Source organism: Lonchura striata, chromosome 2, assembly GCF_050655825.1.
Source record: "Lonchura striata isolate lonStrDom1 chromosome 2, ASM5065582v1, whole genome shotgun sequence".
Taxonomy (NCBI): Eukaryota; Metazoa; Chordata; class Aves; order Passeriformes; family Estrildidae; genus Lonchura; species Lonchura striata.
This window is the reverse complement of record NC_140704.1, coordinates 43508222-43532302: the sequence shown is the minus strand read 5'-3', so window position 1 is coordinate 43532302 and position 24081 is coordinate 43508222. Positions and strand designations below refer to the sequence as shown.

The 24081-nt window shown below is 38.5% G+C and overlaps 1 protein-coding gene across 2 annotated transcripts in view; it reads left to right on the top strand.

The window, feature by feature from the left end:
* The window catches only part of CPNE4 (copine 4), a 226568-nt gene that overhangs the window by 29106 nt on the left and 173381 nt on the right, over positions 1-24081 (top strand). The window contains exons 2-3 of one of the 2 annotated variants that reach the window (XM_021531234.4): positions 11514-11663; positions 20492-20679. In XM_021531234.4, the coding sequence (XP_021386909.1) occupies positions 11606-11663; positions 20492-20679 (246 nt within the window). In that variant the 5' untranslated portion in view covers positions 11514-11605. The remainder of the gene's footprint in view (positions 1-11513; positions 11664-20491; positions 20680-24081) is intronic. The other variant, XM_031503894.3, reaches the window with a different exon arrangement.

Genomic DNA, 24081 nt, shown 5'->3' with positions numbered 1-24081 from the left:
ACTGTCTTCAGCACCTAAGGTATTAATGAAGCTGGGACGCTGTTTTGCATCACTTTACAGTAAAGATTATTATAAAGTAACATTATTATTAAGTTCTTCTGACACTTCACAGTACATTACTCCATTCAGGATTGCCTACTTTTATGTTGGAATTTGTGTTCCTAACTGCAAAGGAAAGTCCAAACATTGCTAAAGTAAGGTTCCAAGAAAGTGCCATTTTTATACTTTTAAAATAAAATACAATGGTCTTGTCTTTGAACAAGAGTAGGTTCTCTGTGTTGTAGGTGAGGGAATTTCCTCAGCCTTTTTTCACAGGAGAGTTGTTTCATTCCTCTGAATGCCTCTGTCCATACTGCACCCCCTGAGGGACACTATTTGTCACTCATTTCCATCTGGACATCAAGCTGTGGTCACTACTGTCTGGATGTGACCATCTAGCCAATTCCTCATCCAAAGAACATCCATCTATCAAATCTGTATCCCTCCAGTTTAGAGAAAAGGATGTTTGGGGAACCCTGACAAAAGCCTTGTAGTACTCCAGACAGTTGATGTCCATAGATATTTTCCTTGACCACTGCTGTAGTCACTCCACCACAGGAGGCCACTGTCAGGCAGGACTTGCCCTTGGTGAGGCCGTGCTGCTGTCCTGAATCAGCTCCCTGTTCTCCCTGTGCCTTAGCACAGCTCCTAGGAGGATCTGTTCCAAGATATTCCCAGGCAGAAAGGTGAGGCTGACAGGTGATAGGTCTGAAGGTCCTCCTTTCTACCCTTTTTAAAGATGGGTACAATATTTCACTTTTTCCAGTCACCTGGGACTCCACTTGACTGCCATGACTTTTCAAGTATGGAGGATGTCTTGGCAGATACATCAACCAATTCCCTCAGGACTCTGAGGGTTCAGCTTTCAACTGAACTTTTGGCTGCCACAAGCTTATGTATGTTCAGTTCCTCAGGTGGCCACAAACCTGATCTACCCTAAGAGTGGGAGGGACTTTTCTCCCTCAATCCCTGTTTTGCAGGCTATCCATGTTAGAGATACAGGAATAGACTGCCAATGAACACTTGGACAAATAAAAGTTGAGTACATCAGTTTTCTCCATGTCTGTTGTTTCCAATTAGTTCAAGTTTGGGATTTTTTTGTTTGTGTTTTTTTTTTTTTTTGGGGGGGGGGAGTTTGTTTGTTTTTGTGTTGTCTTTTTTTTTCAAAAAAGAGCTGTGTTTGAGAAGAGAAACTAACAGACTAACTTCTGGGAAAAGGGTAGCTGTACACTAGGCAAGAAAGTTGGACGGGCTAGGCAACATTTTTGTTGTATTTGGAAAGAGCCTGGATGTGTAGGTGAGAATGAAGGAGAGACTGGTAATGTGGTAAGGATGAGGTCTGAGCTCAAATTCATAAAATAGAGTTCTAAAGGGTTAGATGGGATGATGATAGGGAGACTCCTGATCAAGATGATTTTGGTGACAGGAGCAAAAGCCAAGGAAATGTTTCTTTTTGAAACAAATCAACCAGTGTGTTGTTCTCCTTCCTCCCAAAACTCCACCCCAAAAAAGAAATCAAAATAACCCCAAACCAAAACAAAATAACTATTGTGGGGGAGAGAGTAGACTGGAAGTTACTTGAAAAAGGCTGTTTGGTAGAAGATTGGTGATGCTACCTCAAATAAAGAGCAGAAATGGAAACTGAACTAAGAACAGAACGGAGACAGGGTAGGCAGCAAACAGAAAGGATGCATAAATGAGCAGAGTATCTGTGCTGCAGTCTGGAATAGGACCTGAGGTTTCTTTTTTTTTTTTTTCTTTGTATTGCTCTACATCTATAATTTATAGCAGAGTTGCCAATGAACAAACCATTTGCTAATGAAATGCTTGCTTCCTATCACCTCTGCAGCCCTTGCTGGGCTTTCTGGCCAAAGAGCTGTTGCATTAATAGCACTTGCTGCACAGGTCTGAGTACTGTATGCCTGTGCCAGCAGCCATTGTCTGGGAGTATCTGCTCTCCTGACAGGAGCTGAGAGTGGATGGGCAAAGCTCCTTTGGACAAATCCCACTGCCATGGAGTGTGTTTTGGCACAGTCTTTACTTTGCTATGGCCTACAGCAGACAGGAAAGTCTATTGCTGCTGTGAGGTTCCACTTCACCATGAGAAGGAGGTATCTGGGTGAAAAAAAACATTCTGTTGTGTTGATGCCTGTGTTTTGAACCAAGTGTTTGTTGGATGGATTGTCTGCTTATGGTTGGTTTTCTGAATAACTGGCATATTTCATGTGGTAGCTCCATGCTTTGAAAAGCAAAGCCAAGCCCTCGAGGGTCAGGAAATGCCAGAACAAAATATGCTGTATTAATTACTTAATTGAGCCTTCTAGTCTGTGTGTGTTATGACACTGGTTTTAATGAAGTTTTCATATGCCCTTCTGTGACAATACTGCAACAGGAGAGTCTTTGCCATCCTTGGTAAAATTCTGCCACTCGAGAGGAAATGGGTTTGTGGGTGACTCACTCTTTAACTTGCCTATAGGAAAGGTCAAATGCTGCAAAAGCAAGAGAATACAGAGACTCCTCAGCCTGTGATGTGACTGACATCTTTGTCTTCAGTAGAGTTAAGAGTGGGCTTCAAATTCAGACAAAATTTGGACTTGAATTTTTTCCCTTTCAATGATAGGAAGACACATAAAAAAGGGATTTCAGGACAGCTCCCTTAGTTTCAGAAACTTCTTTTCTTGCATTTTTTTTTCAGACACTTGGTAATATAAAGCAAAATTTTGTATTAAAATATATTATTTAAAAATCTCATGGGTTTTTTTCTTTTTTTAAACATTTGGATGCTTTATTGTTCTTTGATGCAATTATTAGACTTTTCCTTAGGTGAAAAAGCCCCATAAACAGTAAAGATTTATGTTCCAATCTAGTAATGCAATTTAAAGTGATGTAAAGGATCTAAAATTAGGTAAAAAAAAAAAATCAATTCCTTTAATAATCAAGGGAATTGCAAGGAACAAAGCATTTGGTAAGTAGTATAAGCTGTGTGTGATTGTGATGGAAGATTCACGATACTTAAGCCTTAGGATATCACTTGAGGGAATGTTCAGGATCTTGGAAATCTTTGTAGTTTAATTAAAACATTATTGGTGTAAAAAGAAGCATAAAGTTATTCTGAGCATTTTAAAAGCAGTTGCTTCAAGAGGGTCTTTCCTCTGACACGTGCTTGCTGTTTCCATATGTGTGTTCCCAACTCTCAGTAAGGGTCTGATCTGCTTTCTTGGTGTGCAGCAGCTGTCGTGGTTTAACCCCAGCTGGCAGCTAAGCACTACACAGCTGCTCACCCCAGTGGGATGGGAGAGAGAATTGGAAGAGTAGAAATTACTGAAACTCATGGGTTGAGAAGAAGACAGTTTAATAGGTAAAGTGAAAGCTGCACACACAAGCAAAGCAAAATAAGAAATCCATTTACCATGGGCAGGCAGGCATTCAGCCATCCCCAGGAAAGCAGGGCTCCATCACATCTAATGGTTGCTTGGGAAAATGAACCCCATCACTCCAAATGCCTTCACCTTCCTTCTTCTTGCCCCTGCTTTATATGCTGAGCATGATGCCATATGGCATGGGATATCCCTTTGGTCAGTGGAGGTCAGTCCAACACTGTCCTGGCTGTGTTCCCTCCCAGCTCCATGTGAATCCCAGCCTACTCGCTGGGCTGGGCCTTGACTCTGTGTAAGCCCTGCTCAGAAAAACAAACAAACAAACAAACACACAAAAACTTCCCTGTTATTATCAACACTGTTTTTGCAAAACAAAGCATAGCCCCATATCAGGAAAATTAGCTTAATTCCAGCCCAAACCAGCACAGCACATCTGCTGGGGATAAGGCTCTCACATAAATCACTGAAACACCTTGATATATGAGGAAAATCTCTGATTTGGAGAGACATTAGAATCATGCAGAAACACTGAAGAAATTCTCCTTCATAGCCATAAAATGATATTAACTGAGCAAATAATTTTGAATGGATACTTTATGTGATGTCTCCTCCTGTGTTTGCAGAATATCCATAAAGAAAGTGATAATGTGCTCAGTATATTTGCCATTTAATGAAAGTTAAGCAGCAAAAGATATTCTCCCATAAACATTGATTTCCATTTTTATTGCATACTTTTGACCAGCCAGTGGGTGTTATTTCTTCTTTCTGGTTTGTCCTTATATGGCCAAAATCTTGTGGAAAGAGAATTTTCTCTTAGACTGGCACAAAAAATACTGTTTTGAAGTTCTGTTACTTGCTGCTCTTAAGGGAAAATATGGAGGCATTTCTTCTCCTTTTTGAGTGAAGACAGATGGGCCTGGTGTAATTATGGTTACCTGTAGTAATCATCACCGTTTTTGGAGCAGATGCAGACTCTGTCCAGGGAAATTTACAGAATACATATGACTCAGCAGGCCAAATCTACTTTCTTATTTGTGTTAGAGAGAGAGAACATTAGGGCCACACTGTGTATGTATTCTCTTCATTCCACCTCTCTTCTAGTAAATAATTCTAGACCAGCAGACTCCACTGTCCATAGCTGGCAGTAGGAGTGACATTGCAGTGCTGTCAAAAAAGGTTGGGAAGCTAGCCAAGGTGGAGCTGGGACAGAAGGAATGTGATAAGTTTGGCAAAGAAAAATAAATAGAAAAGGAAAGTCAGCGCAGCTCTCTTAGTTTCTAAAAGGGTTTAATGAGAAACCATTGCTTACTGTAGTTTTTTGAGGGGGAACACTGGCTTCTGGCTTCTCAAGAGCTTCAATCCTGCACATTATTGTCTGAGCTGCCTGTGGGGAGGTGTTGGGGACAGTAAAACCTTGCTATATTCATAACTAATCTCTAATGATCTGTGTCCTTTTCTTACCTTTCTCATGGCTTTTGTGGTCCTCTATGACCATGCTCTTGCCACAGTGTCAATAATCCTACTAAATACTATAGAATAACTAGTCTAGGGGGATTAAAAAGTGCATTTTGGGTAGTTTGTGCTTTTCTAGCACAATATACCTTTGGAAAAATACTGCCTGTATCAGACCTAAGCTTTTGGCTCTGGAGGTGACAAGGATTTTGACTGTGGACTTCCACAGCTAGTCCAACCTTACTTTCACTCCAAAAGGGAAGCAGTTGGTCCCTTTTGATAATTGGCAAGATGAGCTGTTGTGCCAAATACCTCTTTTTTAATCAAAGAGCATGTGGGTACAGCTGCTGTGTTGGCAGTAGAGGATAAAATGAGTATTCCAAATCTTATCCTTGGGAAAGAACATTGGCTACTGGAAAAAGAATAGTTCCTCTTCAGTTTCACAGGAGCTTGCTCAGTCACAGCAGCTGTGTATTTAGACTTCATATCCTCTCTGAAGACAAGTGTTATTTGGGGTTTTGGTTTGGATCTTTTGTTTTGAGGTAAAAAGGGGAAACTTGCTTCAGTCTTACCTTTTGTGAGGTGTTGTAATGCGAATTGTCAGCATCATTGCCTGTCTTGTGATTACTTGGAGGTCATCTCTGAGTCCCTCAGACAGCAGGTTGATAATGAGCTTCATTACTTTGTGTGGGGACTAGGTTTTGAATTGGAATTAGTGAAGTAGGATCCAGTGCAGTAATTTGTACCTAAAAATTTGCTCATCTAAGGTGGAAGAGTATAGGAAATACTACAGCTTGTTTGGGTAAGCACAAACTGCGTGAAGGACAATGTGGAAGTGGCCTTCCAGCTGATGATATTTTCCCTTATTTTAAAATGAAGGTTGTAGGACAGATGCCTGTCTTGACTCCCCATGATCAGCAGGGAGACAGCTGGCCAGAGGTGCTGCTTGCTCTCTCTGGGTCACTGGTAAACACGATATTTACAGGCATATTTGTGGTCTGCGTGTAATCAGACCGAGGTATATGGGCATTTCTGAACTTATCTGAGAAGAGGTAGGAATTAACTGGACAGGCACAAGTGAGTGCTAATAGTTTTGTAGTAGAACAACCCACCAGCTACTATGTCTCTCCTATTTTCCACACCCTTTCTACCATAAATTACATTACCCAAATGTTTTAATTCTGATAGTCATAGTGCTATATGAAGCCAAAACTTAATTATCTGAGGAATTTGCCTGTGTCTGTGTGGTTTGACCTTAAGTGACAGCTGTGTGGGATATTTGAGATGAGTGGTAAAGGAAAATAAAGTGGAAAGTTTACAACTAGAAGGACAGAGACTAGAATGACATAACAAAGTATAGCATCCATCAGTGGTTTCCTCAGCCTAGTCTTCCATCAGACCAGGATAGAAGCAGGGCCACTCCATCCTTATTAACACTTAGGAAAAGTGAGGAACAGTGTGGTCTTTGAGTTGTTTGCTGTTTGGAAATGTCAGGTCCTTGGACAGAGAGGTTGGTCGTTGAGAAACTGAGGTGCAATTTGGCATTCTGCATTGGGGTAGTTTCAATCAGCTTGCTCTTTGGGTAGTCTCTTTCACCCTCTTAGAGCAAAAGACATTGTATTATTCAAATGCAAAGAAGTGCTCAGTTTCTCTTGATGTCAGGTCCTGATTTTGCTGACACAGTGGTGCTGGGTAAGATCATGTCAGACAGCTGGCTAAGCCAGACTAGATTGAAATGGTTTCTTCTTTCCTGGGAAGAGTTGGGTTTGCTTTCATGGAAGCTGGCTGACTGCTAGCTGTTAGGTAAACAATGCAGTTTTACACATTTGTTTGATATGTTCAGACACTATTGTGTATTTTACTGTAAATGAAAAAGATGTCAGAGTGACAGAACAGGGACGAGTTCCTCCCACTTGGGGTCTGTGCTGTGTCAGTTTAGGAGTTTTCAGCCTGTAGATGCTTGAGGGGCATTATCAAGGGTTCCTTAACTTTAGCTAATAAATGAAGGGTGAGCATTTCCTGAAACACACCACTGCAAATGGCACAGATTAAATAAAATTATTTTATACATAGCAAAAATCAAAATGCTTGAATAGTGGGTGAGAAATTGAGTGATATTTGAACAAAATATTTTGAGTTTTCATGCAGCCAGATTAAAAAGATGATTTTGTGTCCTTTAACCTTTGGTAGACTAAACCTAGTATAATCATAACTTCAAGCTGATTTTGAGGTATTATTTTCTGTTTTTTTTTTTCTTTGACAGAAATCTTTTGTGTGATCCTCTATCTAATTCTAAGGATAGTATTCTCTGTTTGTAGATGGGGACAACAAAATTAGGTTTTGATGTCTTGGAGCTTTTATCTTAGTGTTAGGGGAGTTTGAGGCTATTGTTTTGAAAAGTACAAAACATGAAACAATTTTTAAAGATAAGAAACTGAAAATGAGACTATTGGAAATAAGGCAATAGAAAATACAGCTTCTTCTGTGAGCTGTCTCTATGGTTATCACTTTAAATACTCGGGAAAGGCAAGGACAGCATCCAACAGAAAACACAAAATCCAGCAAAGTTAAAAACTGCTATATCTGTAGCAATTAAGAAACCCATTATATTGATATCAGACTAAGAGGTTTTACCAGAGTCTATTTCAATAAGTTTGTCACTAAACTACTTTTCATTTTCCTAGACGATTTCATGTAATGGGCAGATATGAAGTGTTTTCATTTTGGAGAGCAGGTTGAAGCTAAGACAAAATTTTTTCTAGCAGACTGCTAAATTTCACATAATAAGAAATACTAATTGTACTGGACAGCAGATAGATAAGCTGAGGGAACAAAAAAGGTTAGTACCCTTAAAATTGCACAGCAATTTTAATTAAAACTTTAATTTGAAAATATGGCAAACAAAAATTAGAATCCATTTTGAACAGTCAGGAAGTAAAAGCAACTTTTAATATTTCATTTTCTCAATACAATCTTTGATTGAATAAAATTCTGAGGGGGGAAAGAATCTCAAAATACCATTTGTCTGAGTTCAAAATGTATTCACTGACTGAAAGGATTTATTCAGGAATTCAAAATACTAAGGAGTGAAAGACAAGGTTTTAAACAGTCCTCCCTATTCTATTAAGCCACCTTTCTGCTCTGATAAATCATTATAACAACCAGACTTGCAATAATTTGTATAACCTTTCTTGAATGTCCCTTGGAGGAATGCATGGGAAGTACTACACCCCCATTAAAGATGTTTGTCTCTGTATTAATAGTTCTCTGTAGGCAGTGTGTAAGTGAGGTGTTCAAGAGCTTGCATTTTTGTTGGTAGAGTTAGACCAGCCAAAGTTGTCATTGGAAATGGCTTCCTGAAAAGCCCGTTATGGATGCAGGTCCCAGTTGGAATATGCTGCTTGTTTAATGGAACTGTGGTCTTCTACACTCTATCTTCCGCCCATAACATGCAGGAAATTGCAGTGATTTTTTTCCTTTTTAATCCTGAATTGTATTAACTGAGTTAACCGGACTTTCTGACACACTAGCTAACTCAGTCAGTGAAGGGAGTTCTGGAAGAATCCTGGCTTTGTTCAGTGTTAAAAGGAGAATAAGGGAATGTGATCTTAATGCTGTCATCTCAGAAGATGCAGCCAGGGTTCTCTTGGAAGAGCAGTGGTAGGATGTTTGGCAGCAGACATAAGCTGTAACAAGGAAAACTAACAATATATTGTTGTTAAAGATGGTGGTCAAATACTGGAAGAGAGGCCCAGAGAGGTGGTGGAATCCTCATCATTGGAGACAGCCAGAGCTCACCTGAACAACATCTGCTTTGAGCTAAGGCTGGTAAATAGAAATTGCCATAGATCCCTCTCAACCTAAATTACTCTTACTAGGCAACTGGCCTGTGTTAACTGTACTGAAAACCCAGTGCAATTTGACTGCAGCATTTGTCAGATGCTGAAGTGACTGAGAATTAAAGAGCTCCTTTGTGGTATCACTGGGAAATATGATGTAGGTATATTCAAACTGATCTGAGAATTTTCTTGGGCAACCTATTTCCCTTGAAAGCATAATCTTGGCAGAGGTCTGAAATGGTCATAGCCAAAAAACAGAAGGAATAGAAAAAAATAAGCTGAAAATTCACACTGGAAGTAGCTAAATAAGAAATTCTGCAGTAATCATTTGACTGAAACAGTTTTCTTGCCATGCTGTAAAATGCCCATGTTGTAAAAGGTAAAATTAAAAGCCAGGACAGGTAGGAAATTTAATTCATGTCAGGCTTTCTAGCTTATAGTAAAAATCTCAAGGGACGAACTGGCATTTTTCTACAGCAAGTCCTAAATATTTTCCTGTGTTATTCCTACCTTCAATTAAGTTAATGTTTAAGATGCCTCAGTGTGCTTCATTTAATAACATATTACACAAGTGAATCATTTGAAGAATTCTTCAGTGAAATATGGAAATAATTTTCAGGTAACATCAGCAAGTTAACATCTTATTTTGATGTACTGCTCGGCAGTTAATATCCCAGCTTGGTCTTTGTTGATGTATTTACTCCAAAGTTGAAGCAATTTAAACCTGTAAATGGTGTGACTGTGCATTCAGTCTCATTACAGACTTAATGCAACAGCAGTCAAGCACCTCATTATTGTATAACCCAATTTTTGTAGAGGGCAGAAATTATAGGTAAAATTTACATGTTGACTTCAGAGCATGAAGAGTGTCATCCATCATTCCCTGGGTCAGAGAATTGCTGTATTCTTTGTAATTGAAAAAGAATGCTTATGACTGAAACAGCAAAATTCTTGTAAAAGTGCATATCTTTTCAAAATGTTTTGGAAATTGTTAGTATTTTTTTCCCACAGGTATCCAAGGGTGGATTTGATACGATAAGGAAGTTACAAAGGTATCTGTCGGTGAGATTTTGATGGACATGCATTGGGTGGGGTGATTTGTGAGGACATGCATTTACTATAACCCAAGTTCTCTATTATTAATTTCTGTGGGTTTTTTGCTTCTTTTCCTTTCCAAGCACCTTTACCTAAGGGGGTTGCTGACACTAGAGAATAAAATAAAACCCAAATCTTCTACTAGTTAAAAGGAACAAAAATCAAGATATTGGATTCCATACTTATGAAGGCCTTTCAAAACTCTTAATTTTGGAGTTACCCTATACTTGTGTACACTTAAACATGTTCATGCATTAGACCAGTAATTACATGAAATTATGAAATTATAATTATTTTTAAGTTATGAAAAATATCTCTGTCTATTAGTTCTATTTGTACTGCATCAATGCAGATCAAGAGTAGGACATAGATAAAAACACAGTGCATGGGAAATGCCTTGTATCACTGAAGAATTCAAAGACTGATTTGATTACTCTTCATTGGTACAGTTGCATTTTGGTTACTGTCAACATGCATTTTCGTAATTCTAAATATATGCAGGTATAGAGGAGCCCAATGGCTATCCATTCAGAGTATAACAGAGATATAAATATTTGAATAAGGAGGACATTTCTTTGTGCTCTGAGCAACAATCATGTTTTAGCACAATCTAAATTTTGTGGCATCTGTCATGGAATATTTGGGACCCAGTTTAGTTATCAACACTCCTTTTTGGAAGGATGGGATATCTACTGAGGCTAGGTCTACTCTTCTGTGCTCTTAGGAAATATCACAGTGACTGCCTTACAATTCCTTATGTCCCTGATACTTTGCAGCTGTCTTTCAACAAACATTGTAAGAGATTAGATAGGGCAGGTGAGGGAAGGAATTAAGAGTTTCACAAGTCTAGAGAGAAAGCCTGGAAATTACTTTCCACTCCCAATTCATACAGAACTATGCCTTAGATAATTTGACCATAGTGATTGCATTTGTAAAGTGGAAACATCTGTCTGGGACTTCAATACCAGCCTCTTGTGTCTCTTCTCCCTTAAGTGCCATCACTGCTGGCTTATAGGCATTCCTTTCTCTCTGTTTGCAGTGGGTGGTTCATAGACTTTACTGTACTTTGTATAAATTTGTCCTTTAAAGACAGATGAATGTAGCTGAAGTCCTGTGCAATATGTGCCCAAATCGTAGGGGTATTGCTTATCTAGTGTGAATTTCATAAAATGTTCTTCTACCAGGCAATGATGTCAAGACCAGCAGGTCTTCCAGTATTTTTTGTGTTGCAGTAGGATTTCCATCAATACTGATTATGTGAGTTCATTTTTTATGTGCATCATTTTAGGAACTGAGAACCCCTTCCCTCTGCCTCTAACTCTGCAATCACTATAAGAGCTGAATTGTTCATTTTGCCCTTTTTTTGTACGCTTTCAAAGGCTGAAGGGAACTTGCAGATTTAAAAATGAAGACAACTCTTGTGTATACTCTCACAGGTTCCTTTTAGGAGTCCTCAAGGGACAACCTCATGTCAGACAAAGTTTTATAAAAGACATTCCAAGTATCTTGCTTCTTATTTTTATTGCTGGTTGACAACATACGTATTTCTCACACCTCAAGAATTCCCGAGGGAGAGAAACTCTTGAAAATTCTTGGTGGCTTGGATTTCTAGAGCTTGTTTTTGAAAGTGTTATTTAACCAAAATCTTGGCACTGTGTCAGAAGGAAGTAGGTCTCCTATAACATTGCTGACAAAGCTCTGTTGCTTCCAGGGCCCAGGTTAGGATCTCTGTGAGGCTGCGCTTTGTCCTGACGCGTTAGGACCCATCTGTGGTAGCTCAGTAGAGCGCAGATCCTGGGAAGCATGGACACGCCAGCAGAGGAATGGCACGGCACTGGCACCAGCGGTACATTTGGCACTGGTAGGACTTTTTGCTGACAGCATGCTGCAATTCTTTTGTGAATCAATTTGATACCAAAAATAGCTACTGGCTTATTCAGAGACTGAGTCTGTCATGGTATGGTGGTACTGTGATTACAAAACACTTGCAATATGGAGTAGGTTATAACTTCTAGAGGAAAACCAGAATAAACTAGTAGAAATTAAACTAGGAAAGAAATTAACACTCTCCATATAAATATAATTTGGCTGCCATGGCTCTTCTCATGCCTGCAGTTGGAGCTGCAATGATCGTATCCCTTGTCGATTTAGCTGAGACAGTGGCAATGTGTGCTTAGCCTAAGTCTCATGGGTGACTCTTCAAATACTTGATCAAGGATTTTTGGAAAGAAAATAGAAAGTAAGTAAATGACAAGAAGGCAGGAAAGGCTCACTCTAACTTAACTAGTGGTGCAAACCCCAGTATGTTGTCCCTGAACCTCTCTTGCGAAGGGAATGAACTCAGTGCTGGCTCCAGCCATCAGGTAAAGCCCCTGAGGGTGGGCAGGTTGCTCCTTGTCTGTCAAGAGTCCTGGGAGGCCATAGGAGTTCTGCTAGTTGCTGAGAAAGGGGTCAAGCTTGTTGGGGAAGCAGCTATGAAGTGAGAGAGCAGATGCTTGCAGCACTATCCATTGCTCCCTTACTACTTCTCCTGCCCTACCTGACAGAGCAACTTGACTTTAAAACTCTGTCCCAGTTTTGAGCTCAATGTGGCCCCAGTGTAATTGATAAATTCAGTTTTTCTCACACTGCTAGGAAACTCTGAGCCAACTTACAGCAGATGTACCTTCTGGTTGCATTGCAAATGCAATAACTAAACAGTAAATGGGAATTTTTTCCTCACTGCTCTTCTTGATATGCCTGCCTTTGGATCAGGAGCAGGAAGCAGCTTCTCTTGTAGAATCAGTTTCATGCTGCAGGAAGAGCCACTCTAGCCATCTGTTGAGGAAAATTAGCAGTTTGCAATATGTTACATCTGTAAATGTATAAACTCTTCCAGGCATTATGTGTGTTTATACACATACTCTGGTGTAATTGAGTATAGCTGAGGAACACAACTTGCTGCTTCATTCCCAAGTAACGAGCCATACGACGAGGGGAAATAGCCCCAGGTTGCACTAGGGGAGGTTTAGAATTGATATTAGAAGAAAAAATATTCACCAAAAGGGTTGTAAGGCACTGGAAGAGGCTGTCCAGGAAAGTGGTTGATTCAGCATCCTGGCAGATGCTTAAAAGATGTGTAGATGTGGTGCTTAGGGACATGGATTAGTGGTGGACTTAGCAGTGCTGAGTTAATGGCTGGACTTGATCTTAGGGGTCTTTTCAACATAAACAGTTCTGTGATTCTCCTCTAGATGATAGACAGTGTGCTTTTGCAGGGTGGATAAAGGGTAATTATAATTTCGAATGTACATTATGCAAGTGCAAATGACAAGGCAAGGATTAATGTAGTAGACTATGCATCTGTCTTGTTGTTCAGAATTGTCTAATTATTTCAAGAATTATTTTGCCTCAAATGTTCTGAAGGTTCTCAGTTGGATTTATTTTATATCAGAATTTTGACTGCTGCACCTTAGAGTGCTGGGATTATTTGATTTTGTTCCAGGCTTATCTTTCTTTGAAATATAGCAAAATGTCCACTTATTTAAGATTCTTGCATAAATAACTATGTTGTAAAGCTTTGTTTCTTGCTAAGGCACTTTTATTTTCCCTCTAATACCTAATTGAGAGAATGAATTTTTAAAAAGCAGCAAACACATATCCTTGTAGTGCATATACTTTTGTTCCTGTGTTGATATATCACTTAGTGCAAGCAGCAAGCTGAAGTGACAAGCCTAAGAAAATTGTAATGGCTTTTAATGATAAGCAGTCACATAAGTGTCATGGTAGTAGCTTTGAAATTGTTGATTAGAGAGATTCAATTACATTTCTCTGATTTACTAGGCTTACCTGTCACTTATATTTGCATACTGCTTGCATATTGTAGGTTTGAGTATTTGTGTGTGTGTAACTCCACAGTGTGGTGTTTGAAGTGAATTCAATGGTCTGAGCTTTTCCATGTATTGGTGCTTAATCCCTGCTCTTACAGCTGCCTATGCTTCAGGTATTCTCTCAAGAGTTGCACAGACTCAAGCCAGACTCTGAGAACCAATACTCAAACCAGCAGGCAAATAACTTACTAGTGGAACTCTGAATTTTGCTGGGGTTTCATATTATTCAGTTCTGCTTATAAATCATCAGCTCCACGAGTCATGGTATAGAACATTGTGAACTTAGGTGGCATTTCTTTCTCTTGCTTTTTAATTATGTTTTTAGTGTTTATAATGGTGAGAAAGGACTGTAGAACATCAGTTCTAATTGTTGTGTAAATAGAAATGAAATGAAGAGCAAACCCACTTCTGTTCACATTTTTAAGGGAAAATATGCCATTTCATGATTTGGAAGAGGAACATTGGGACTATTCAATGCTTTTGCTTGACAGTATTGAGTTGCAAGTGAAGGCTTTGGATAGGCATATTTAAGGAAACAAGAATGGATAAGAGGACAATTGTGTGTGTTACTGTCTCAGCATATAGATGAGCCAGTTGGTTTTCTCTCTAGCTTCTACACTGCTCCAAATAAAATCACTCTGTTTATCCTATTAAACCAACACACCGTCTTAGAAGGTGCCATTTTATAAACAAGACCAAACACACACCCTCTGTGGCCAGCCTGAGAGTCAGCCTTGCTGCAGGAGAGGCAGATTCCTTTGTGACTGGTGCAAATCCAGAGAATGAAGCAGACTTTGGATTCTGTGGAAAAAAAAATTCTCTTTTGCTTTTCCAGTAAAAAGCATTGAGACTGCTTTCTAGTAGGGGAGTTGTCTACATTTATCCTTAGGAAGGTTATTTTGATCTTGTATTTGTTCAGTCTCCTGTTTTTTGTATTAGTGAATTTTTGATTTCTCTTCCCCTGCATGTTTTACAGCATTGTAAGAAGGAAGACAGTGGGAACTTTGTGAAGTAAGAGGTGACTGATGGCATTAGCTACATGCTAAAGGAGCCAGGGCAAATCCTAGATTTTCTCTTCCAGTGGAGGATAATAAAATATATGTATTTTAGCGCTGACTCCTACAGGTGCTTTGCATTGCATTGAATCTGACTTCAGTGGGAGCCACTCAGAGTATCCAGAACCAGGCATATTTGAGGATCTCCCAGTGCTCCTGTTATTGTGGGGATTTTACTTCTCTTAACTAAAATGGGATTATTTGTTTCTTTACTGCGTTTATTGCTCATTTTTCAAAGGCCTTTGTCAAACTCTGGTAGGTGTAACTTTAAATGAATCTTCGTTAATAGTTGTCAGATAATCAAAGTGGAGGAGGAAAAATTGTATTTTTAATTGCACGAACTATCCTGTGGAGGGGTCTAGCTAACCTATTGACTTTTCATTACATAATAATTCATATTCAAATTAATTTTGGCAGCTTGCATTTTGTCTGTATTATCTATGATTATTTAAAATTCTGTAGCAATTTATTATATAACTGATGTTGACCAGGATAATTTTTTAATGCAAACAGGAGGAGAGTCTTGTGTAGTGATTTGAGATATGGCTGAAAACCAGAAGTCTAGGAGCATGGTCCAAGATAAGTAATTGAATTGCTCTGTTATAAGATAGCACTGATTGTTCATGAGGAGTTTCCAGAGATGCAGAGAGAAAGACCAAGGCAATGGCCACAGCAGCAACAAAGATTAGACATAGTGAAAAAACCTTAATACATGTAGTAATAAAGATAGGTCTGCTTTCCCTGTCATGCTGGGGTCTCTGTTCAGACCTGGACAAGCCAGGTGTCTTAGTGAGCTCCTGATTAAGCACATGGAATATTAATTTAATGAACTTGCTGAATCAGGAACTCCTGATGAATTCCCACCTTTCCTCATTTGTACAAAACCAATTTACAGCTGAATGTGAAGGGATGGATTTGCTTTTCACAGCCAAGAAAGCCTTAGTGCCAACAGCTGATACAGTAATTATTAGAGACTGGGAATTCCCAAATACATAAAATTTCTTAAAGAAAAATAATTACTTATCTCAATTACTGTCATTCCCTGAAGGGGTCCATGGCCTACATTCTGCTGGAGCTGAACAAGTTACTAAACAGAGGAACTTTAAAAAACTCTTCTACCTGAACACCCAGCATAATTTCAGCCTTTTCTATAAATCTTACTCTTACTGTATTTTTTTTTAACTTGATCCGAGTTTTATTAATTTTAAGCTTCTAACTGTAGACTTAGTTTTTATACTTCCTTTTATTAGACTTTAAAACCTGGAAGATCCAGAAACTGTAGTTAGAAAGCTTTCTGCCTAGAGAGTTAAACTGTTCATGTGTTTTGAATACTAAATGTCTCTCCCATTTATAATTTATAAGTGTAAATACGTAAGGAGCAGCAAGTGCCACAACAACCAGTGCCTTTAGGGCTGCTCTCTTTTGGAGGCACTTATTCACAGCTCTTATTCCATGTAACTCTACTATTAGTATTTCCCACCATGTGCACATACTGCAAACATCATTTACCTTTCCAGGAGCAGACTCTTGCTGTTTACTCCTGTAGAAGCAGACAGATGCTATTAGCTCATTTTCATTTCATGACCAAAGTGGCAGTAAAATAATTCAGACACAGCTCTCAACATAGGGCGATGGGAAGCCTGCAACCCCCAAATTCATTTGCGTGTAGTTTGGTCTGGAGTACAGGTTTCTAAATAATGAGACCTTTCCCTGAATGCAAAGCACATTGGTTACTGCTTTTAATCTCAGCATCTTTCTCATTTGCTGCTTATTGCCTGGAGGTGAGGCTGAGTGCAAATGTTCCTCTGATTCTTCACAAGGGGCTGTAGAGAGCAATCTCTTCATTTTTCACCCAGACAGCTTGCAGAAAAGCTTTTTGACCACTGTGTTTGTGTAGGAGGGCAAAATGATACTGTTGGTAAAAGAGTAAACTTGAAATCAGAATCCAGATAGATTTATTGGTGAATCTAGGGAGCCTGCTTCTGAATTTGTGGTGAGGTTATGTGGATCACCATTTTGTAATAAGTTGGATCTTCTTGTGTGAACTGAATTCAAGTAATTTAGCTCCTGGAGAGAGAGGCTGGTTGTACTGGTTGTGTTCTGTGTCACAAAGATCCTTACTTCTGCAGGCACTAGAAAATTGAACATTTTTTAAGTCATTTAGTCCCCCCGAATAAAGAAAGATGTAGCTGTCAAATGTGTAATACTGATTTTCATTGTAATCCAGTTATCACGGCAGGCACAACTTTCTGAACTCGTGTGCTTTTAATGAAATACCTACACATCGGAGCCTTTGTAGCACTACTTTGTACCAGAAATGCTGGAGTTGTGTATATATTTTGATTTTCTGTATGGCTATGGAGCCAAGAGCCTCAAATATTCAATTAGTTCAATATCGTATCACAGAGACAATCTTTATCTTAAAAAGTTTATAATTTGATTGTTTGCTGCTTAGTCACAGAGTAGGAGAGGCTGGAAAGGACCTCTGCAGATCATCTGTTCTTAGCCTGTGCTCAAAGTAGGCTGCTCAGGGCCATGTCCAGACAAGTTTTGGATATCTCTGAAGATTAAAACTCAACAAGTTCTCTAAGAGGTATGTTGCAGTGCTGAACCAAACTTAGAGTGAAAAATGTCCTTTTCTTTAATCAGAATTTAATGAATTTCAGTTTGTGCCAGTTGCCTCTTGTCCTGTCACTGGGCACTACTGACAAGAATTTGGCTTCATGCTTCCCCATCTCATCACATGTATCAGTAAGATCACTTTGAGCTGTAAATCTCTTTAAAAGGGTCAAAAGAGCATCCTAATTTCTAGTAAATGAGCTCTAAGTATGCCAGATATAGAGCGTGTTTGAGAGACTGGAGACAGAGACCTATCTTCAAGGTTCTCACCACTTTTTCTTTGTAGCTGACACATTCTTTGGTGGGTTTGGTTTGGGGTTTTTTTGTTTGTTTGTTTGTTTTCCTTTTTTGTTTGTTTGTTTTTGTGGGTTTTTGTTTTTGTTTTGTTGTCTTTTGTTTTCCTTTGGTGGTTTTTTTGGTTGTTTGTTTTTTGGGTTTTCTTTGTAGCCTAGTACATTTCAATTTCAGCATAGTGCAGTTTTAATTTTTTTCCCAGTACTGTTTTCTTGATGTTTCACCATGGAGAGGTGAAAACATAAAGTCTGTTTTTGCTTCAGTCTAGCACTAGCTAATAAATTTGTGTGGGAAGCATATGATCCACCACTTTCCTGTTTTCCTAAGGGAATGAGAGAGAATGTATGCAATGATGAAATGAAAACTTTACAAATACATGACCTATCACTTACTTTTTGTATGTGTTTTATTGCTTTTCTCTACTGGGCACAGCTCTTGTTCAGTGAATATCAAAACTGTGTGGACATTGAAGGAATAACAAGGTTCTAATGAACTGAAAAAGGAAGAGCTTGTAGCAAAGAAAAATGAATAAATTTTTCCTCCATCAATAATGTACATAGTTAATTGACAAAAAGCTTCTTATGCAATCTAGCTTCTCTATGTTTGTGCAAAACAATACCATTTTTAGCCACTTTCAGTGGGCTCAAAATCTGTTTTCCAGGCCTCCAGCTTCCTGGTGATGTGACATCAGCACAACAGCCCAAGCTGGTGATTATATTAAAAGAAGAATATAATGAGGCAAAAGAATAAGGCTGTGCCTTGATCTTTTCCATTGATAAATTTAGAACTTACAAAAGCTAAAATAATAGTTGTAGTGATGAAAAGAAATATAATTTTTATACTTACCTGCTGTTCTGAAAAACCAATGTATAATTATTGTAGGAGGAAGAAAAATACATCTCTCCCCCTCACTCTGCTACTTTTTCCTCTTTTCTTCAGTGTTGAAATCATCCAGTTTAATTAAATCACCAACCTATTTCTGCACAAAGGATGACATTTTATTAATGATGTATGATGTGTATGAGACAGAATTAACCCAATTTTCAAATGGATTTCAATTTGGAAAGGGCAACATGTAAAAATGTCTTGTAAATGTGTGGGATGAGCTTGTTGAGTAGCTTTCTGAAGGAGATGGGATTACAAAATGATGAATAATTAGACAACAGTCTCTCCAGTCCCCGGCTTTAAAATGTACCCCAATATCATTACCTTTTCCATGTGTTGTTTAGTTTTGCCTATTTTCTCAGTCATGTTCCTGCTGTTTTGTAGTAAATCCTAGCAGTAAATCCAAGGAGCAGTAGTTTAGATGACAATATTTACAAGTAACTTGTAAATAGGAGGGGCTGAAGGTGGTTGTTTTGGTCTTAGGATGTTAGGCACTGTGTTTGTGAGGCTCACGTTTCAAATATCCCTGTAGAGCCTGAGGTTCAGAGAATGGTTGGGGTCCACTTGGGCTCACTTCACTTATATCTGAATGGGGTAGTCACAGCAGATCAATGTTCATATAGTAAGTTTTTGTATAGATTTGAAGAATTGTAAGTTGTTAACAAGCTTTTATCCCTTCTGCCAAGGGAGCAGATAATCTGCCTCATCAGACTTACCTTTCTCAAATTTAAATGAAACTCTATTGCCAGGTCCCCTTCCTCTGAATTGAGAAGTACCTTTCTAATTTTACCTTTCTAATTAATAGGAAAACTGGATAGGTGTGATGTTGCACATTTTGAGTTTATTTTTAACTAAGCAGATTTGGGGGAAAAAACCCTTCACTTTCATTTCCATATCTCTGAAATGTAATTTTTATCAAAACAGTTAGTTCAAAAATCATTAACCCCTGAGAACATGGTGCTGTGGAATAGACAGTGAAAAGGTTTGAAACAGATGGCTAAAATGTCTTGCTGATAAAATGGCAAGACAAATCTGCCTGCTAGAAGTATGAGATTCATTTTTTGTGGCTCCTATGTATGGAATAAAGTGATGAAGGCACTAATCCATGTATTAGGAAGCGAATTTTTAAAGGGTCAGGCTGTGAAGCTCAGAGCAAATATGCAAATTAGAGTGTTCCCATATTCTTTATTGATGCAAAAATGGTCATATAGGGATTTTTGGTAAGCTCTGTGTTAAAATATTTTTTTTGCTCCTGTTGAGAGAAATTCTTGAGCTACAAGATTGGTGGTGGTGGTGTTCACAATGAAGTAAGGGTTGGAGGTCCCTGTTATTCCAGCTCTCTGTGCTCATGTAACTCTGATTCCTGACCCAAAAGAGCAAACACTCCACAACAACAAGTCATGGCAGCATAAATATCCTGCCCTTCTGTATAGAACATCAATCTTGGCTACTTGCTTAGGAATGGAGACAGGGAAACAGTGAAATGTATTTTGGAATTTAAGGTTGGTATGAAACGGGTCTTCTATGGCATTTATGCCAAAAGTTTATATAAGAAGAAGTGCATACTCTTTAGAAGAAATAGAGGGAAATAAAAGCAGATTGCAGGAGTGCTGGACAAATTTAATTTACTTTTGTCAACATATTATCATAATAAATACAGAATTACCATCCTGTCAATCTGTCCTTTGGCCTGGAGAAATGTAGCTCTATAAGCAGGAGCAGAGCTGGAAGTTGAGATCACAGTTCATCCCCAGAGTTCAGAGGCATGGTGGAAAATTTCGTTCTGAACTTGGCTTACTTATAAGCATATTAAATGATTGTTTTTACTATAGGTATTCCTTTGATTTTGTTCTTTCCCCTCATGCTCTGGTTCTCATTCACTGTTACTGTCTAGAATTGGCTTCTGTGTGGAAGGAGAGGCTGTACCTTGTGTGCACCATCCTTAACAGACCTTTTCTCTCTTTCAGAGCAAGGAATGAAGAAAATGAGCAACATCTATGAATCAGCAGCCAATACCCTGGGAATATTTAACAGCCCATGCCTGACTAAAGTGGAGTTGCGAGTTGCATGCAAAGGCATATCAGACAGGGATGCCCTCTCAAAACCAGATCCTTGTGTCATCCTTAAAATGCAGTCGCATGGCCAGTGGTTTGAGGTGAGTGTTTAATAAAATAAAATTAATTCTTCTGGCACTTTAGGATGGCATAGACAAACAGAGGCAAAATTGAAATAAGCAAGAACAGTAAAGGGAAGAAGCAATTTGAAGCCTGTGGCATAATCTTGCAAGAGTGAAGGGAGATTTTCCATTAACCCTAACACAGTTTAAATCAGAAACTTTGAACTTCTCTTTGGAATCTAGATTAAAAATGAAGATGAATAAAGAAAGAAGCATCATAAAACTTTTCCCTTCAGGCCTTACTTTTTCATAAAAGCTATATAATAGCACAGATAATGATAGTGACCACAAGGCATTGGAATATAAAGAGGAATATTGTGGAAGAGAGGAGGATTTATCATTAGTTGGCAAGGGATTTGGTGACAGAGTAGCTTGATTTGCAAATTTTGAGCATTACAGTTGGATTCATTGTTGCAATTAGTAAAGCTAATGCATTTGCCTTATCAATTTGCCTTGTATTGTAGGTTGCATGTTTGATTAAAATCCTGCTTTGTTTAAAATAATGGAAATAATTTATTTGATAACTGGAAACATGACATCTTAAAGAAATTAATATTGTAACTATAGAACATAGAATGGAATGTAATATTTTTAAGGACATCTTGTTGGTTATTTTACCTAAAATTATAGTTGAGCGTTTGTGGTTAATCAAGTTAAAAGGTGCGACTTTAAGAAGAGAATATAAAGTATGTAAGAGAAAATGAAGAATTTATTAAATCCAGTTAATTTTTAGTACATATTCATCCCTATCTTTTCAAGAGTTTTAGCATTCAGCATAGGATTGTCTTATCTATGAAAATATAAAAAATAATAACGGTGAGCATATGTAGAAAGCAAAATCTTAAATTACAGATGAAAATATAGCATTTTCAGCCTAGTTGTCAACCAAGTTCTTCAGACTTATTCCAATTGTTTTGACCTATGAAATTTCTCAATTTCAGGCCAGCAACAACCTAGGAAAGTTAAGGGATTTTTGATGGTATTCTTCTTCTTTTCTTAGTTTGCTCTTGTGGACCACTAGACATATCCCTGGTAGAAAACCAGACTATAAATAAAAATAAAACTCTCACCATTGTTTCAGTGCTACAAAATCAGTGTGTCCACGTAATTGAAATTTAGGGTGATAGAATAGTTAGCCTAAAAAAGGGTAATTTTAGCTCTCTGTGCAGAAAAAAGCATTTAGCTTCACTGTCTGTAATCACACAAATAGTAGAAATTAACCAAGCAATGGATTAAAGGTCAAAATAAATGAAATGCCCCTGTTTGGAAAGGACACCATGAAAACTTTTATTCTGTCTCAGATCTCTGAATAACTTTGGGTTACTGCATTTACATACAGTATGTCTCTGGCAGGGTAAGTAGATGTAAATTATCTATTCTGATGTAGTAATGGAGATTCCCTTTATTTGATATGGTTTTTAATTTAGAAAGTGATTGTCCGAACAGAGCAAATCTTGCAGAACAGATCTGCCCACTGATAAAATTCTCATCTTACATCAGTTGCTCCTACTGTCTTGTGAGAATCCAGTCAATTCATTTTATTATGAAAAAGAAAAAAAATATTATATTAGTTCATGTTCCTATCAGTGCTGCAAAGTGAATGCCACTCTGCCATGGTGAGTATTTTCTGGCCAACACCTTAACAGAATTTTTAATTAAGTTCCTATTGCTGAGCTAAATTGAGCAGAGTCACTCAGGTATAGCTGGAGACATAATTTGGCTGGAAGAATATTCTGCTGATGGCAATCAATGATCCATCAAGACCTGAAAAAACAGACAAAGTAATAAATAAAAAATAATAAAATCCTGTTACCAGTGAAGTGAATATATTCAACATAGAGATCACTAAATGGCAACCCAAAAAAAAAAAAAAAAAAAAAAGAGTAGAACTGAGGAGTGTGGATTCAGTGCCTTCATAAATTATCTTGAATTTTCAGATACCTGCCAGATACCTTGGAGATCCAAACGTGCTGTAGCAAGATGCAGTGTTACTGAAATGTACATAGTGATCAGGTACTCTGGTTGTGTGGAGGTTTTGTCAGCACAGAGTAGCTGAATTGAGGGTGTCCAAAATACAGGTTGTGGTCTGTGTAGGTTGTGCCCTTGCACATAAGTGCTTGTGAAATCCATGGAAAGTACTGAAGGCTGGCTCCATGGCTGCTCATGGGCCAGATGCAGCTGAAGCGTGTGGGCTTAGCCTGATGGGATTGCACTGTGCATGAAGTTAGAGATTCTGGGATACAAGGGAATGGAATATAATATTTTTAATGACATCTTGTTGGTTATTTTTACTTAAAAGGTATAGTGGAGTGTTTGATATTAATCATGCTGAAAGGTGTGACTTTAAGAAGAGAATATAAAGTGTGTAAGAGAAAATGAAGAAATTGTTAAATCCAGTTAATTTTGAGTGTGTATTCATCCCTCTCTTTTCAAGAGTTTTAGCATTCAGCATAGGATTGTCTTATCTATGAAAAGATAAAAAATAATAATGCTGAGCATATGCAGAAAGCCACTGTTCAGGTGCAGACAATCCCTGAAAGTCAGTGATCTGTGAACATTTGTCTCTGGGAGAATTTTGATAAAATATGCCTGTTGCTGAGGAATTTTTTTTTCAGTTCTGCAGTTCTGTGTGTGCATATGTGTGTGTTTGTGTAAATTATGCCACCCACACATGTAAATATAGAATGAAGATGTGTTGGTGCTCTTGTAGAGTGGGTAGGTGCGGTTTACAGAGATTGGAAATGACATCTAAGTATTCTTCTTCATTTTTTTTTTAATGTAGTTTTCCTGTTTTGTCTAGGTTTGGGGAGTTTTATGTGTTTTTTTACCAGACACAGAATTAGAGAGGTTGTAAGGGACCTCTAGAGGTTACATGGCTCATGTGCTGCTCAAGGGGGTACACCTAGAGCCAGTTGCCCAGGACTGTGTCAGAAAAGTTTGGAATATCTCTAAGGAGGGGGATTCTGCATACTCCCAGGGCAACCTGTGCCAGCACCTGGTCACTGTCACAAGTGAAAAAATATTTCCTAATATTCCTATGTTTCAACTAATGCACATTACCTCTGGTTCTGTCACTAGCCACCAGTGAAAAGAAGCCCAACTCAGTTGTCTTTGGACTTTCCCTTCTGGTTTTACATTTATAAGATGCCCCGAGTGCTCCAGGTGTGTCACCTGCAAACTTGCTGCAGGTACTTTCTGCCCCACCATCTAGGTCATTAATGAAGATCTTAAACAGGATCCAGTACTGACCTCTGTGCCCCACTGCCAGTCTCTGGAATTTGTCTTACTGACTCAGCCTCTGAGCCTGGCTGGCTTTCAGTCCACCTCACTGTCTGCTTGTCCGTTCCCTGGAGCAGCAGCTCCTCTATGAAGATCTTATGG